Here is a 15475-nt window from a genome sequence, read left to right as displayed (position 1 = left end):
GTGGAGATAGCCTATCGCGCTCAGCATGGTTAACTTCCCTGCCTTTCGCTTGTGACATTTCTCTCGCTCTCTTGTGGGTTTGGCTCCCACTGGCGGCCAGCTGAATTTTCTTTTACTTCAATTTCCATTTCACTTTATTAGGAAGAACAGGATTATCGCAAAGGTGCAGTTGTCTAACAGTGCAGTTTAAAAAAAAAGACCGAACTTCTCATTAGCTATAGTTGCTTGCGTTCGTTGTCTGTTGTTTTCATGCGATCGTTATATGACTAAAAATTCGAAACACTTCTCGCTGTTTCCCGTTAAGCAATAATTCGTAAAAAAAAAAAAAAGGCTTCCGGCGTCTTTCGCGCGTATCTGCAATATATACAGATGACGGAACACAGTTCAAGCTTTTTGTAATGCGCTCCTGTGAGCGCAATCCAGGGCGCGGGAAACTTTCGCAAATGGTTCCATTAATTCCGCAGGCACATATGAAAATGAATGAAAACATATGGGGGGTGTCCCAACTATCATGCACCAAGATTAAAAAATATCCGCTTGCCGCGCAGCTGGACAGAACCAAGGTAATGTTGTTCGCCGCCGCTTGGAGAAACTCAGATTATTGTTTGCATTGCTCCTAATTAGGTAATTAATACTAATTATTCAACTTCTCAAATATTATAACAAGTTGAACAACTCCTGATACAGCTTTCTGTTGCGCAATGCGTCCTACATAAAAGTGTTTTTCCGAGCGTGAAAGAAGCTCGCGAATACACGCAAAGTGCCTCGAGCGGCCAGTCGCACAGCAATTTTGCGTGTATTTGCGGGCTTATTTCACGCTCGTAAATGATACTTGGGACACCGTGTATATGAATGAACTCAGCCCCGATTTCTCATGTTTGCTATGTTACGAACTGCGGAAGGCTCATACGTGCGCATATACTGTTCCCTATTTTCCCACGTACGGGAGAATGACACAGCACCGACCAATAACTACCGGAAAGCGTCTTCCCGCCAGTATAAGCGATTTGAATATGCACACGAAAGTAGTTTACACTAAATGCCATGAACATTACTTTATAACTTTCAAAAAAACAAAACATTTACGAGCACTTTAGTCTGCAAGTCTTCGAAACTACGCAACTTTTCTTCCTCACTGCCCCGACGCCGAAACGTACACTGATCGCCACGCACATCCCTGTAGGCAATGTCCGTAGTGTTACATGGGATACATTAAAGCGGTTATATGTGTGGACGATGCAGATGTGTCGCATACACTGCTGCGATCTATTCGTGTACTTGGACGTTCGGATGGGAGGGGGGGGGACAACATAATGCGACGGTTGTGAGTGTGAGTGGTCCATCAAACATCTCATCATCACCTGTGCCCGCTACGATGACATGCGCCTTCGTCTCCGTGCCGCGTTCGATCTCCTCGAGTAGAGATCATTCTCGCTCACAAAGGTCCTTCTTGGACAGTTGCCCCATGCGCCACAAGCTGAGAATGCGACACTTACATTGCTGCAGTTACCGAAGTACCCCAGTGACCAACTGCGCACCTCCGGATGAACACCACCCTCAGTGCTTTTTTTTCCCACACCGCAACCCCCTTCCCCGTGCGTAGGATAGCAAACCGGACGTGAAGCCGTCTGGCTGACGTCCTTGCATTTCTCTCCTCTCCCACTTTTCTTTCTCTATCGCGTCACACTTTCTCGAAAGTAGACGTAGCGTGTGTACGACAAACCACTACAGCATAGTTGACAAGGAAGCTAACTTAGAATAGAGATAACAGATGACTTCTTGGTCGGAAATACATGCCTTGCATCCAACTGATAGCCTTTTAACAGAAAGGGAGCGTATCGTAGGCATATACTTCTAGCGCACACGGTGGACACTGTCGTCGGCGCTGGATATTGCGGAAGCTTTTCGCGTCTTCTCCTTATAATAACACAGCTCCGCGTATAAGGAAAAGGCGAGAACTACAGAAAGTTGAGCTGGTTGGTAAGGTTTCATCGTGAAAGGAGGTACGGCTTGCAGACGCGGACACGAGATAACAGAACCAGACCACACAAACGTCGACTATCAAAAGAAGGGCGCACTGTCGTGGAAAAGAAAGTAGACAAAACTTATCTAGGTGGCTCTACCATACGTGAGCATGCGCAGGTAAGTTTTGCGTCCACTTTCTTTTGCGCCACAGTGCGCCCTTCAGTCGGCAGTCCGCGTTTGCGTTGTCTGGTTTTCTTTCTCTTGTGTCCGTGTCGGCACGCCTGACCTTCTTTCCAGAGAAAGAGAGAGAGAAACGAAGAAGGGAAGGTAGGGAGGTTAATCAAGGACGTGCCCGGTTGGCTACCCTACACTAGGGGAGGGGGAAGGGAAGAACAGATAAGGAGAGAACAGAAAAATAATAGTCGCTCATTCACAGTCACGAATGTCAATCGTAATGGTCAATCTCCACTGTCACGAGCGTTCATACAATCCAGTGTGCTAGAAATGCTGCAGGGCTTTTGAGGCCTTCTGCATGCAAGCACGCGTAGGCCCTGGTCCAAGGATCTTTTCTTCTGAGAGCGCTCTATTGCCTAGCAGGTTGAGTTTCGCTTGTAAAGTATGTCGTTGAGCGTCAAAGGATGGACAGTGACATGGAAGGTGCTCGATAAAACAAATGTGAGCAGACCGCTGCGCAATAGCACGTCAGCCGCCGTATTCGCTGCTCTCGGTATGGCCGATGACAAGCCGAAAAAATCGTCCGCAGGTGATTTTTTGGCATCAACGTCCGCAGTGGCCATCGATATCGAGCCATAACACAACATACTAGAGGGTATTCTGGCGCTACAATTGTTGAGCCACCATGGGAATGATGGGAAGTCATGGATTTGTCTGAGCTTCGTGCTTGTGGATTCAGACGTTCTTGTGGAGTCGTTTATTACGCTTTGCATGCTTTCATTGTCGTAAATTTCAGACCAATCTATACTTTCCTAAGTGCAGAAGACACTGCGAACACGCACAATCGCTACTAATTGCAACAGTTCAGCCTGTCGAGGTGGTCAAACAGAAACTCGCCATGCGTCTCAAGGCACTTGCTTGCCCGCAATAAATTCATAAGAGCGTTCTATGTAGCTTGTCGATGCATGCGTCCGTGGCATAATGGCTTCAATATAGGGAGTCTGTGCTTGAGGTCCTGTGCTCGAATCCTGCCGTCGGACAATTTTAATAACGTTTATTTAATTATTTATTACGCAGTACATTGTCGAAAATGATGAGCTTACAAAGTCACGAAGCCGTTTGAAGCCAGAAGGACGAAGTTTAGGCAGATTCATGTACTTCCCATACATCCCATGCTGGCTCAACCACTCCCATTGCAGCTCCCGCAGACAACGCCAGCGTTCCCTCTAGTGATTATTGTGTGAAACTCCATGGTTACATGTGATTGCCTACTGAAAAAAAGTAATTCAATTACTGTGAGCCTCGCCTACAAAAAAAAAGTAATCGATCAATCACACAATTACTGAAAACATTAAATAATTACACCTAATTCGCTACGCACGAGTCACAGATGTCGCCTGATGATGCCACACGATAACGTCGACGACGGCGGCATAACTCAAACGACGGGCAGCACGTTTTCTGGGCAGCATGTCTGCGGGTCGTTCATTGCAAGTAATTCATTCGTGTGAAGGGTTTATTCTAAACCAGGAGTGTGTGTGCAGAGGAGGCGAGAAGACGGAACGATAATCACAGGACCAAGTCGCGACCGGAAGTGAGAGGGTCGTTTCTGGCAAATGATGAAATATCGCCTTCGCAGCGCGCTACCGTAAGCGCACATGCAGTCTCCCTGGGTCGCAATCCCTCAGATCCCGTTCATTTGCAGCCGCTTTCGATAAGAGACGCGCTGCCATGACAGCACGGCAGCGAACGTGCTGTTGAACCTTATGAGCTCAGATCGCTGGAACGTGGTGTTCCAAGACTTCTTGCGGGATAACTTTTCGCAAAAGAATGTTTCGTAAGTGCCTGCTTCAGACAAGTTTTTCGTGCTCTGATTGGCTCACCTCCCCTTGATAGGTTCGCATTCAAGTACTACATGAAGCATGACGGCAGGAAGTGCAGCAGAGTGAACAAATAACATCGGCACCACAGCAATGCGGTGTGGTTCCTTCTCGTCATCATGTATCTTGCGTTGTTCACTCTTCCTTTGTACCAACCATTATCAGAGCTTACACTTACGGTGGCTTAGCGGCTAGGCATGTTGTGGGGCTGAGTAGTTCGACTCCTGACTGTGCTCTGGGTGCGCCCACGTTTAAAGTACTGCAGGTGATGAAAATTACCTCGTAGCTCTCCGTAACAGCATCCCGATCACCCACTATGCAGTTTTGGGGCATCAAACCGAAAATATATTATGCATTAGCGGACGTCATTTAATACCCGGCGAGTGGAAAATTGCGAGAAAAGAAACGACAAAGCAAACCGAGCAACAGAACAACCAAGCCTCGGGAAAGGCGAGGAGCGAAATACGTTGTGCATAAGTTTTCATGATGTGTGCAAGCGTGCGTGTCGACTCATGCGCGTGTCACGGCGCTGCCGTGTGCGGAGCTCTTTTTTGGCACGCCGATGCTGGCGGCTCTTGTGCTCCGACTTGTTCCCGCCGCGGCTGCACCCTGAAGCGCTGCAGTGACGGTCGATGGATTCTCCCTGCTTGCTTGCGTACGCCACGGCAGGATGTGGACCGAAATTTTCTGCATGCTCTTTCGCATCTGGGCACGTTCACCGCGGCGTCTAGAGGAGTGACGCTGGAAGCGATGCCGATTATTCGGAGTTCTTGCCGGTGGCCGCAAGAAGAGGCGGAACACTGCCCACGCCTATACAGAGTGGGCAGAGCTCGATCCTTTTCTTGCGTCTCGGCCTCGGAATCTCGTCTGGCTGTCTCGTGCTCAGTAAATATAGGCCTTTCTCCCTCGGCAGAGAATCTGGGACTTTTCCCCGTACTGCACCAAATAAAAGCGACGGTGTCGGTCTTCGCCGGCTTGAAAGGCATCATTTTCGCAGTTTTTGGTTCAGCCGCATCCTTAGCCAGTGCTAAGTAGCTTGCTTTAGTAGTTTTTTTGGTAGAACGTTTATGCTCGCTTCCTTCGAGCTCGGTGATTAGTGAAGCATTCCGGCGGCAGGCTGTAGTACTCACCGTAGAAGACAATAGATATTCAGTCAAGAAGGACTCAGTTTTTAGTAAAGCTTGTGCCATACTTAGTTATTCGGATGAGACAAGCAACCATTTCTGGTGTTTCTGACAACTGCGCTACGTGCAAATGAAAAGTGCGTCTTTTCTACGCAACGCCGAACGCTTTGGAGCTCCATAATAAGCCTGGCTACAGCTAAGTCCCTAGCAATTATTCCTTTATTTAGCTAACGTATCACATTATGTTACGAAAATCACGTCAACTTCTCCATCCTTTGGAAGAGGCGAACTTGGTTTGTCAGCAGCGCTTCGTGAACGCTTAACTAAATGGAAACAGATGGCAAAATCGCGCGTTTCGAGACGCCTTATAGCGCTAGCGGTAGCAGCAGTTTGTACCAAACGAAATTAAGAAAAAAAAAAGGATACGCCGACCTTCGCTCATCGCTAAACCAGGGCCAACTATTTGCAGCGACTTCGTTCTGCCTTCTCGGATTATCCTGCATTTCTAAGCCATTATACAACACCGAAATGAAAAAAGGCCATTGAGCCAGCCATGGCCACGTCTGTCATCCGAAAGCACACAGTCAGGGTGACCTTCCCGATGTCTCTTGTACATAGAAGGCAGGGCGAGACGCAAACGTCGGTCAGTCTGCGTGCACTGCACGGGAACACCATGGCTACCACCGGACGACGGCTATTAGGAGGCCAACGGTGGTGGTGGTGGTGGCGGCGACGACGTCGTCTGATTAACGATGGCGCATTTGTTGCGCGAATCAAATGAGCGGCGGCTCTCCGCGACGATGACTAACGACGGCTGTCCAGGGTTGGGACGAAGAAAGGATAAGGAGCGCCTCCTACAGGCGGTCGCCCCTTCCTTACCAGCATCTGATAGATGGCATCTACGATGTTGTACATCTCGTCTCTTGTGATGAATCCATCGTTGTCGACGTCGTACAGTTTGAAGGCCCCTGCGAGACGGTATGGGGGAGGGAGACAAGAGAAAGAGTTAGGCATTACACAAAAGGAAAAGTGACTTCGGAAAGCACCACTGCGAGAGTACCGTTTAATAGTCACGGTTAGCTCCGGTCACAGGACACCAAGAACGACTCCTCCTGGGAAGTGAATTCGCTCAAGATGCATGTGACCATTGATAGAATTCGTAGACTATAGTCGCTATAGTTAGCACAAAAAGGTAAGCGACGACGTACATTGACTAGAACGTCTACGTCTGCTGTACCCGGCGGCCCGAACACCACCTAGAGGTTGCTGTAGCAGTTATCTCGTGCAATTTCGTGAAGCCAATGACGAAGAAGAAAAAGGAGAGTTATCTCTCCTCGCACGCCTAAAGTTGTAATATCTGCATTTATCGTTAAATCTCACTGAATGGCCAATCTATTTTAGATCATCACAAGTCGCAATTATAGAGAATATACTTCGGTGCAGTTGCAACGTACGAGGTACAACGTACAGGGAGGACAAGCCCATCATTGGGCCGCAGATTTTATTAAAAAGAACAGGGGAAAAGAAACTCTACGGGAACAAGCATTGTACATATTTAACCGAGCAGACGACGCGAGATTTTTTTATTTTTATTTTGTTTCTTTTTTGTTTTTGCAATGTCCGTAACGGCAATGTATCATTACGTGCAATCGATCAATATCCCGCTTCGCACAAATGGAGTTTTTTTTTTTTTTGAAGAGTCAAGAAGCTTAAGGTTTCGATTATCGATTAACTTCAGCCCGGTAAAGCGCCTCCATAAGCCCCAGTGCTGCGCGCCATTGAGCTACCACGCATTATCCAACTTTCCACGCATTATCCGGAGTATTCTAGGCCTGACAGGTTTGTACGAGTGTATTTCCCGACGAGGAATGCCTCCAAAGTGGTTTTCCCATTTAAATAATGGAAGTGCGAACAGCTTATTGCAGAGAGGCGCGCAGACGAAGTGCGCCTTTTGTGACTATCAAATTTTCTAGTAGCAGCGAAATTACATTCGCTAAATTACACAGACGTATGCATGAGTTTGGGGTGCGGTGTGCGTAGAAGGGAGGGGGAGGGAGGGCTTGATTGGGGGGGGGGGAGAAGGGAAGGAACTACAATATTAAACGCACAAAGCAGCACTTGCAAACAAGTTACAACTTGGGGTAACGTTCCTAAGGCATCATAAAAATATACTATATTTTTATGACCGCCGTTTTCTCTTCAGCTTTTACTGCTTGGCGCGTGTGATAGGAAAGCCGCCATGGCGTAAAACGCATGTTCTTTTTTTCTTTTTCGGCAGCTTCATGCGGACGCGCCGTCTGCTAAAAAAACGACGTACGCGAACGTCGCAACTCAGAAATGAAAGATTCGGTAAGCCGCTACAAGAGGGCGACGACAAGAACTTTACTACACGTAACTACCGTCTTTTTTTCACTTTATACCGAAAAGCACAGGCAAGCGCAACGTGGCTCGAGAATAATGTTCGCCTACCACAGGGTGCTCCCGAAAGTTCTTTTTTTTTTTAAGTAATACGGATAAAATGGTGAACATGCACTTGTGCTGGCGTTTGGCGGTCAACCATGAGTCAATAGTCAACGGATGCCACTAATGAAGAAAGAAAAGTGACCATGCGAATTGTGAAATTATTTACGATAGGGAAAAAGATTCTGATTATTTGAGATGAAAATACATGGAGGAGCTGTCACCGTTTGCTGGCGACGGCTGCCCCTTTTCACTTGGTTAATAATACTGGGTAAACAAAAAATACGGTGCATAAAACCTTGCATTAAGCAAAACATGTAACAGCTCGAAGAGTAAATGTTTCTGTCGAAAAGCTCTCGTTGAAACAAAGTCCGCGGATGAATAAGAATTTGTTTCGGATGCATGAATGAAATAATTGCGCGCTATTCGGTAGAATCAATATTCGTCACAAATTGCAGTGTCTTGAAAGAACGATTGAAGTGATTTCATTGCTTTGTGACTCAGTACTTCTGATGGCTGTAAAAAAATGAAAAGAAAAAAAAACTGGTGAGGTCAAGCCAGTCATTTTTTTTTCGTGCTTTGCCCACAATGGTTGCACACGAGCTGCACACGACTAAATTAAATTAAAGATTAAATTAGGGGTTTTACGTGCCAAAACCACTTTCTGATTATGAGGCACGCCGTAGTGGAGGACTCCGGAAATTTCGACCACCTGCAGTACGTGCGCCTAAATCTAAGTACACGAGTGTTTTCGCATTTCGCCCCCATCGAAATGGGGCCGCCGTGGCCGAGATTCGATCCCGCGACCTCATGCTCAGCATTGCGGGTCTGCACAAGAGTGATAATTGAGGATATTAAAGAAATTAAACACAATTTCTCTCTCAGCATTCGCAGATATTCCACGCATTCCATGCATGCCTGTTGCGAAACAGACATGTATGTCGTTTTCAGTTATACCGAGGGAACATCCGTGTTAGAAAAACAAATTTCCTACAGTTTAAACAATAATGGAGGAAACATCTGTGAAACGCGACACGGAGAAAATTGCCGTCTTCATGAACTCATGTACGCCCGCATATGTTATAACATATACGACTGCCTGTTTTATTACGAACGTTGTTACCGTGTTATGCTTGCCAAATTGCATTTTTTTTCTCTTTTTTTTTTTACAGTGTACCACCGCACAAGGCCTCATAGAATCGCCTGTGCATAAGCTAGGCCAGCTGTTAGCTCCCTAATGCAACTTACACCAGCGCTGCTCCCGTACTGCGGCGCGATATATGCGATAAAACAAACGCGGAGAGCGATGCCCAACGTGTGGTTTAGTTACGCTCGTCTCATTTTTTTTTTCCTGTGTGGGAATAACACGCGCGTGCGTCTCTTATACTGCCTCATTCACGGAATCTCCATCAGTGCTGCCGCTCTGGCATGCTTCCAATGTTCGGCTATTAGAATAAGTCATTTTAACTTTTTGAGCACAGGAGATCATGTCTAGTAGCTTCCCGTTCAATTGGGAAAGTTTAACGGTATTCAATCCGAAGGGGGCACACTTCGCCTGCGCACGATTTTCACAAAGCTCGCACCAGGATTGCAACAGTAGTTGGTAGAAAGTGTAGGCTTCCAATGCGAGGCCTTTCGTTGTCCCTGCTTTGTCGTAGCGTTTGCACGACAACGTTTCTGGAAAATGGACCATTTGGATTATATTGAAGGGCGTAATAAAGTAAGGGAACGTCCGATAGTTGCTTACGCTATTTTAGGTGCATCACCAGCAACCACTCTCCGGAAGAAAATAAGTATTGCCCTCAAGACGAAGGAACTGGGCTTTCGGCAACGCTTTTTTTCAACGCATAGTTTTACGCCTTAGACAAAGTTCTGACGGTGCTAGCGCCGGTGCAAATGCTTCTCGAAAAAAAAAAAGAAACATATATTGTGAGAAAATGTGTTGTTCTGAAAGGCTCCCATTTTTTTTTAATCGGAAATGTTCGAGTGTTAAGGCTGGGTCAGCTGGCATGGAATGTGCCCTGAGCAACTTTCTGAGAGTGTATTGCGACTTCGCAAGTACATACTCAAGTTCTATTTCAAGTCGTTTGTTTAGATGAGTACAAAATTCTGCTCTCTACACATCCTGGTAAAAAGGTAGCGTGCCTCCGCAGTTCATTTGACATTGGTCTGCTATGCAGGCGTCACACGAAAGTTGTCTAAAATAAAATATCGTTACTGGTGAATAGAGCTAAAGACAGCATACAGGCAAGTTACTTTCCGTATATGCAAGCAGAGGCGGGATAACAATAGGGCTTTGCGCGTCCCAGAGTTTCTTTAAGAAGAAAGACCAGCACGGAGGAACTGAATCGCGGGTCGCGATAAGGCGAATAGAAGGGCACTGCCTCGCCCATGGAGCAGAAACACGGGAGGTATATATGCGCGCTTAACGACATGCGGCAGATAAAACGTGATACTGGCGGGAAGTCAGCCCGAGCTCGGGCTCCAATCCATCGCCCCCGCCCGACCGCCAACCATTCGTGCCCTCCTCGTCCAATGATGGCAGCGAACCACGCGATTCGCGACTCACTCCCCAAACAAAGGAACAGACGCGGCTCTCTGATTATTGTTCTCCAGCGGAGGAAGTGTCTATAATAACGCGGCCAGAAAGGCAGGCGAAAGAAACGGAAAGACAGAAAAGATAAAGAGTAAGAAGGGGAAGGAGGGAGGGATGAGGAGGAAAAGCAGGCGCCTGAGCCGCATTACCATGTATTACCATATCACGTACGTGCTGCCCGAAAGGATCATGGCGCCTAATGCCCCAGGCAAACTATGTATCTGCCTCTCTGCCGCCGCCTCCGTCGATCGCATGCTTATTTAATGCGCCTCCGGGCCTCGCCGGCGCACTGTGCACACTGTACTACTACTCGCGAAGCGCGCGGGCACCTCACTGCGCACGCGCAGCAGCGTCGCGGCTCCGCTCTCCGGAAGGAAATGTAACCGTACGGCGTTAATGCTCGCGCGCTAGCGAGCTGTGCCAACAGGGGCGTTGATAATGCGCGGCCCGCGCGTGGAATGCCGTCCGGGACTTGCTTATCTTTTGCGGCGCTCGCGTACCCGCGGCTGTGTGGAAGAGGTGCGCGCTAACGTTTATTGATTGGGGTCATTTAGAGAGCCGAACCCAATTGGGGGGGGAGAAAAAGAAAGGGGGGGGGACGAGTAAACGTCCCGAGGGAGGCGAGGTGCCCCACGCAAGCACTCGACACCTTTTCACTGGCTTCCACTATGCAGGCTTTATTGTCTCTGGCAGGGTTGAGGGAGCTGACGGGGGGGGGCGCGAGAACTGGGTTTCGTTGCCTCCGCAGTGAGACTTAATTTAAGCGAGATCGACATATTGACTAATGCGATCGAATATTGACACATTGACTAGCATTCCGTTCAAACTGCTAGGACCTGGAATTTATCAATTTATTTTAGCCTCACCAACACCGCTTCGGAAAACTGTTTTCATGAGAGACCCAACTCGCCGAGTTCGCTCATGACATTCTGCAATTCATGGTCCTTCATTTGCAGATTGATGCCATCTTCTAGGATTACTCGAAAGCGTTCGACCGCGTTTCCCACAATCACGTACTTCAAAAACTCGCATCAATCGGAATCCCACATAGCTTGTTCTCCTGGCTTGAACACTTCTTAAAAGGGCGTGCACAGTTTACCTCTGCAAATAACTATAATTCATCCCTTAGCTGCGGAACATCATGTGTGTGACAAGGCGCTGGTTTATCACCTCTACTTTTCCTCATCTACATCAATGACTTACCTGCTAACATTAAGAATAAATTACGTCTTTTCGCGGATGACTGTGTCATATATTCCCTCCCCTATGAAAGGCCCGAATGACACCGCAATCCAACAGGACCTCGATTCCATCGCAGTATGGTGAGAGAAACGGTTCATACCGCTTAACTTTGTGCAAAGTGCAAAGCTCCACCATTCACCCGCAACCACAGCTTAACTAGTCACACCTACACAAAGGGTTTTGCTCCTGTCAATCATGCCCCGTGTTACAAATACCACGACCTTCACAGGACATCGACACTATCATGGTCAACGCATATTGACACGATCTGTTCGAATGCTTCACGTACCCTTGGATATTTAAAACGCAACTTGAAAACCGCATCACCTCAAATAAAAATGCTAGCATATCTAACATTCGTACGTCCATAGTTAGAATGTGCGTCATCTATCTGGCGCCCTTCCCCATGATGTATACCTGTGGAGCAATACAAAATCGGGCTACTCGGTTTACAACCTCCAATTACTCTCGTCACTCTCACCACTGAATCAAAACGTACACTTGAACTACCATCACTTGCCTCACGCCACATCATCTATCATCTCTGCTTGCTTCAGACCGTTTATTGCCATCCATACTCCAGGCATATCCTGTTAAATCCACTCTCACGTACATCTTCTTAAGCCACAGTCGTCCCATAGCACGCATTATCACCAGATCTTCTGCCAAGAACACGTCATTATTCCCTGACGCAATAACCCACTGAAACAGCCTCCCAGAAAGCATCGTATCATGCACTGGCCGTAAATCATCCCACGAAACGTTAATTAGCAACACTGTTTAATTACCGATCCTACCCACCATTACTCCAACACGATGTCTCCCTTTTCTTTCACAATTATTTCTGGCTTGTTTCTGTTTGTTGTTTTTTCTTTTCCTGTTCTGTTCATAGGTTCTGACATTGTTGCAAGGATGAAAGCCCTTCCTTACGTAATGATTACGGGCCTTTAAGGTGAAAATGAAAAATATCCCGCCCGACAGCTCCACTGCTACTTATGTCGTGTAAACGCGGTAACGGAGAACGGTTTGTGTCCTTTTTCTCATACCTGAAAAATAAGTTCCGGCTGTACAGATACTTTACTCTAGCCAGCTATCTTAATTGGGCCCTATATCCACTACATAACCACAGTCCAAAGACCGCTGTTCTATCAAAAGTTCGGCAGCATATTACGCTCCCGTATGACGTGAAGGCGAGAGTTAGCTGCACACTTGGTAATGCGCCGTGTCGCATCGCCGCGTTGCTGCTTTCGCAGTTCGGCTCCTTTTCGATGCTTGGCTGCGGCTTCGCACGCTCATATAGCGGGGTCAGACTCACGCCAACGACGTGTCTCTTCGACTTTACGTTCCTTCCTCTCAGCAGGAGATTGAAACGTATGCTGTCCAGTGTGTTGTATGGGTGATTTCAACGAATGCATGCACTGCTCGCTTCCCTTTGCTGAGCGCTTGTAGCCTCAGCCTTACGGGGGTATAAGGCATTGCGCTTCTTGCTTCTTTACAGAGGTATGAGCCATTGAGAAGGTGGCACGTTTTTTCATTTTTTTTTTTTTGTACCACTCGACTAGATGCCGCGTTTCTGTGCATTGTATGCGTAACTACAATGAATGTATGTACTGTATTCACTTTGCTCAGTGCTTGTAGCCTCTGCATTACGAGAGGGATGAGTCATTGCATTTCTTGCTTGCTTTGGGAGGTATGAGACATTGCTGATGATGATAGTTGGCGATACGCCATCGGGGGTATGAGCCACTTAAGGCTTTCGCCTTAATAAGCACGCTGTAGTGTTGAGTAGCAAGTATTGTTGAAGCAGAAATTTTGTACTCACAGACTAGCTTCTCGTCGAGACTGCCTCGTGAAGTCACCGAAAGTGCACGAATAAACTCCTCGAACTCGATTGAGCCGTCCTGGAAAGAAAACGGGAGAGTTCTTAATCAGTTCGTGTAATCGGGCACACACAGGTGGCAAAAAAGCAAAGGGCAGGTTGGAAGCTCTCGTCAGATCAGGAGTAGCGCCATCAGTAATGATATCACCTGGTGTAAAAATAAAGCATCACTTGGAAAGGCAGCAGGGCAATTTAAGCATTTACCACATTAATACTCAAATAACGCGTCACCGAAGATGTAGTCACTCCTAGGGTGCTATGGCGTAAAGCTATTCCAAAATTTTCTATTCAAATTCTGCAATCAGCTCTCCACGATTGGTCAAAAGTTTTCGGGCCGCCCCCACTTCGCCTGTCTGTCACGCGACGGCACGAACACCGCGAGAACGTCCCGTCTGATATGATGTGTGTACACTGATTATGCATGACTAGACCAAACGAAAGAAAAATAATTATTTCTGATTCGAAGCCCTTTTCGCCATTTGTCCTCTGCTATCCGCCAAACGTTTTCGGACTACGCCTACTTCGCCTGTCTGTCACCCGACGTCACAAAACCACGGAAACTCACCTCGTCAAAGCGGCGAGTGCGCGTTAAAGAAGCAATAATATGTCGAACAAAACTTTTTTTTTTTCTGAATAGCGGGAGACTGCCCTGTTCCGTGAGGAATAGGAGACGGCTGCCCGCGGATCGCTCTGGCACTGGCTAGTCGGAGCTGCCCGGGAGCATGGATTTATTTTCATGTAATAGAAAGTTTTGCGTGGCAGTATAAGTTATCGAAACCTTTTAAGACGTATAAGACATTGCGCTGCCGGCTGTTCTTTGCTGAGGATCCCTTTTAGTCGAATTTGCCGCCGCCGCGATTTCCGACCAGTCACCGCAAGCTAAGTAAAGGAAAGCGAACCAATCACAGACGCCGGCACCATCCTCTTCATCCGGTTATTTACTTTCACTGTGCTGGCTCGGCCCCATCAAAACCCTCTACACTTCAGCGTTTTCTTCGCCTCTTGTCAGACAATTGGATAAGAAAGTTTGCTCAATGTAGGCAATTAATGTTATTCGCTTTGAAAGCAAAAAAAAAAAAGAAGGACTTTGTAAAAACTAGGAACGCGTTTGATTGGGCTTTTCAAACAACGCTGCGGGTTACCGCCCGATGCTTCTGTCAGTCGTTACGTAAATTTGACGTCAGGAGATTGGAATAAAAAGAGATTGAAATATATTTACGATATAGGGCGCCCGGTCGAAATTGTGCAGGAACTTTGCCATTGATGTCGGATGGCCAAGAACATTGCTATTTCTATGTATGCGTTTATACTGTTCTGCTCTTAGTTTGTCGCAAAAGTATACATATTCGTCCACAGCTCCCGGTTAGGACTATGGAATTCGCAAGCGGAATCTAAGAAGACTACTCGTTTTGGCGTACGTGCCTAGTTCTTGAAGGGAACATATATTAAGCAAAATAACAGCTTCAACATGAACGAATGCGTAATCTGTTCGTACAATGAGCACATTAAGAGGTAAGAAACAAGCGCAACTTCCTAAAGGGAATGCGAGGTGATCTTGCCTTGACAGTGAGATTTGAACGAAAAGCGAACTTTATTGCATTACATTACAAAAAACCACGCAATACTACAGTATTCGCTGAGTATAGCTCTACAATTAAATCAAATATATAATCTTGCGCACACAAAATATACATCTGTTAATGTTATGCACAGTCTGCCGCAAAAACGTAAAGCCTGACGTCGCTGTGAACAGGAGACCATTGTCTTCACTTTTCTGCAATACGCTGCGTAGAGGATGTATGTGTGCGTGTGCGTGTGCGCGTGTGTGTAAAGAGACCTCCCGTTAGTTCAAGATCAAACTAAATAAATTTATTTCAACGTCGTTAGTTAAAGAAATATTGGATGCATATAAAAGTAAACAGATAAAAAATTACATGGTTTCCAGTGCTCCAAGTAAGTAATCAGCTGACAATTCCCAGAGTACTCAGGAAGTAACTGGGCGAGTTCTAAGCGCTCTAGAATAATATGGATGCAATATAATGCGTTGTGAAGGAAACAGACAGCGCCAGCTCTGGAATATACTGTACTCTGACAGCCTTAGTCGTTGCTTTATCTTTTGCTTTCGGCAGACTAATAACAGCCTTCACATATTAGG

At 46.8% G+C, this 15475-nt stretch overlaps 1 protein-coding gene across 1 annotated transcript in view; it reads right to left on the bottom strand.

Moving 5' to 3' along the window:
- Window positions 1-15475, bottom strand: part of LOC142575801 (frequenin-2-like) — a 310775-nt gene that overhangs the window by 13415 nt on the left and 281885 nt on the right. The window contains exons 5-6 of the mRNA XM_075685463.1: window positions 13264-13342; window positions 6023-6111 (exon numbers count right to left, since the gene is read on the bottom strand). Of these exons, the coding sequence (XP_075541578.1) occupies window positions 6023-6111; window positions 13264-13342 (168 nt within the window). The remainder of the gene's footprint in view (window positions 1-6022; window positions 6112-13263; window positions 13343-15475) is intronic.

This window comes from Dermacentor variabilis, chromosome 1, assembly GCF_050947875.1.
Source record: "Dermacentor variabilis isolate Ectoservices chromosome 1, ASM5094787v1, whole genome shotgun sequence".
NCBI classification, from domain to species: Eukaryota; Metazoa; Arthropoda; class Arachnida; order Ixodida; family Ixodidae; genus Dermacentor; species Dermacentor variabilis.
The sequence above is the reverse complement of the archived record's forward strand: the minus strand, read 5'-3'. Positions and strand labels throughout refer to the sequence as shown.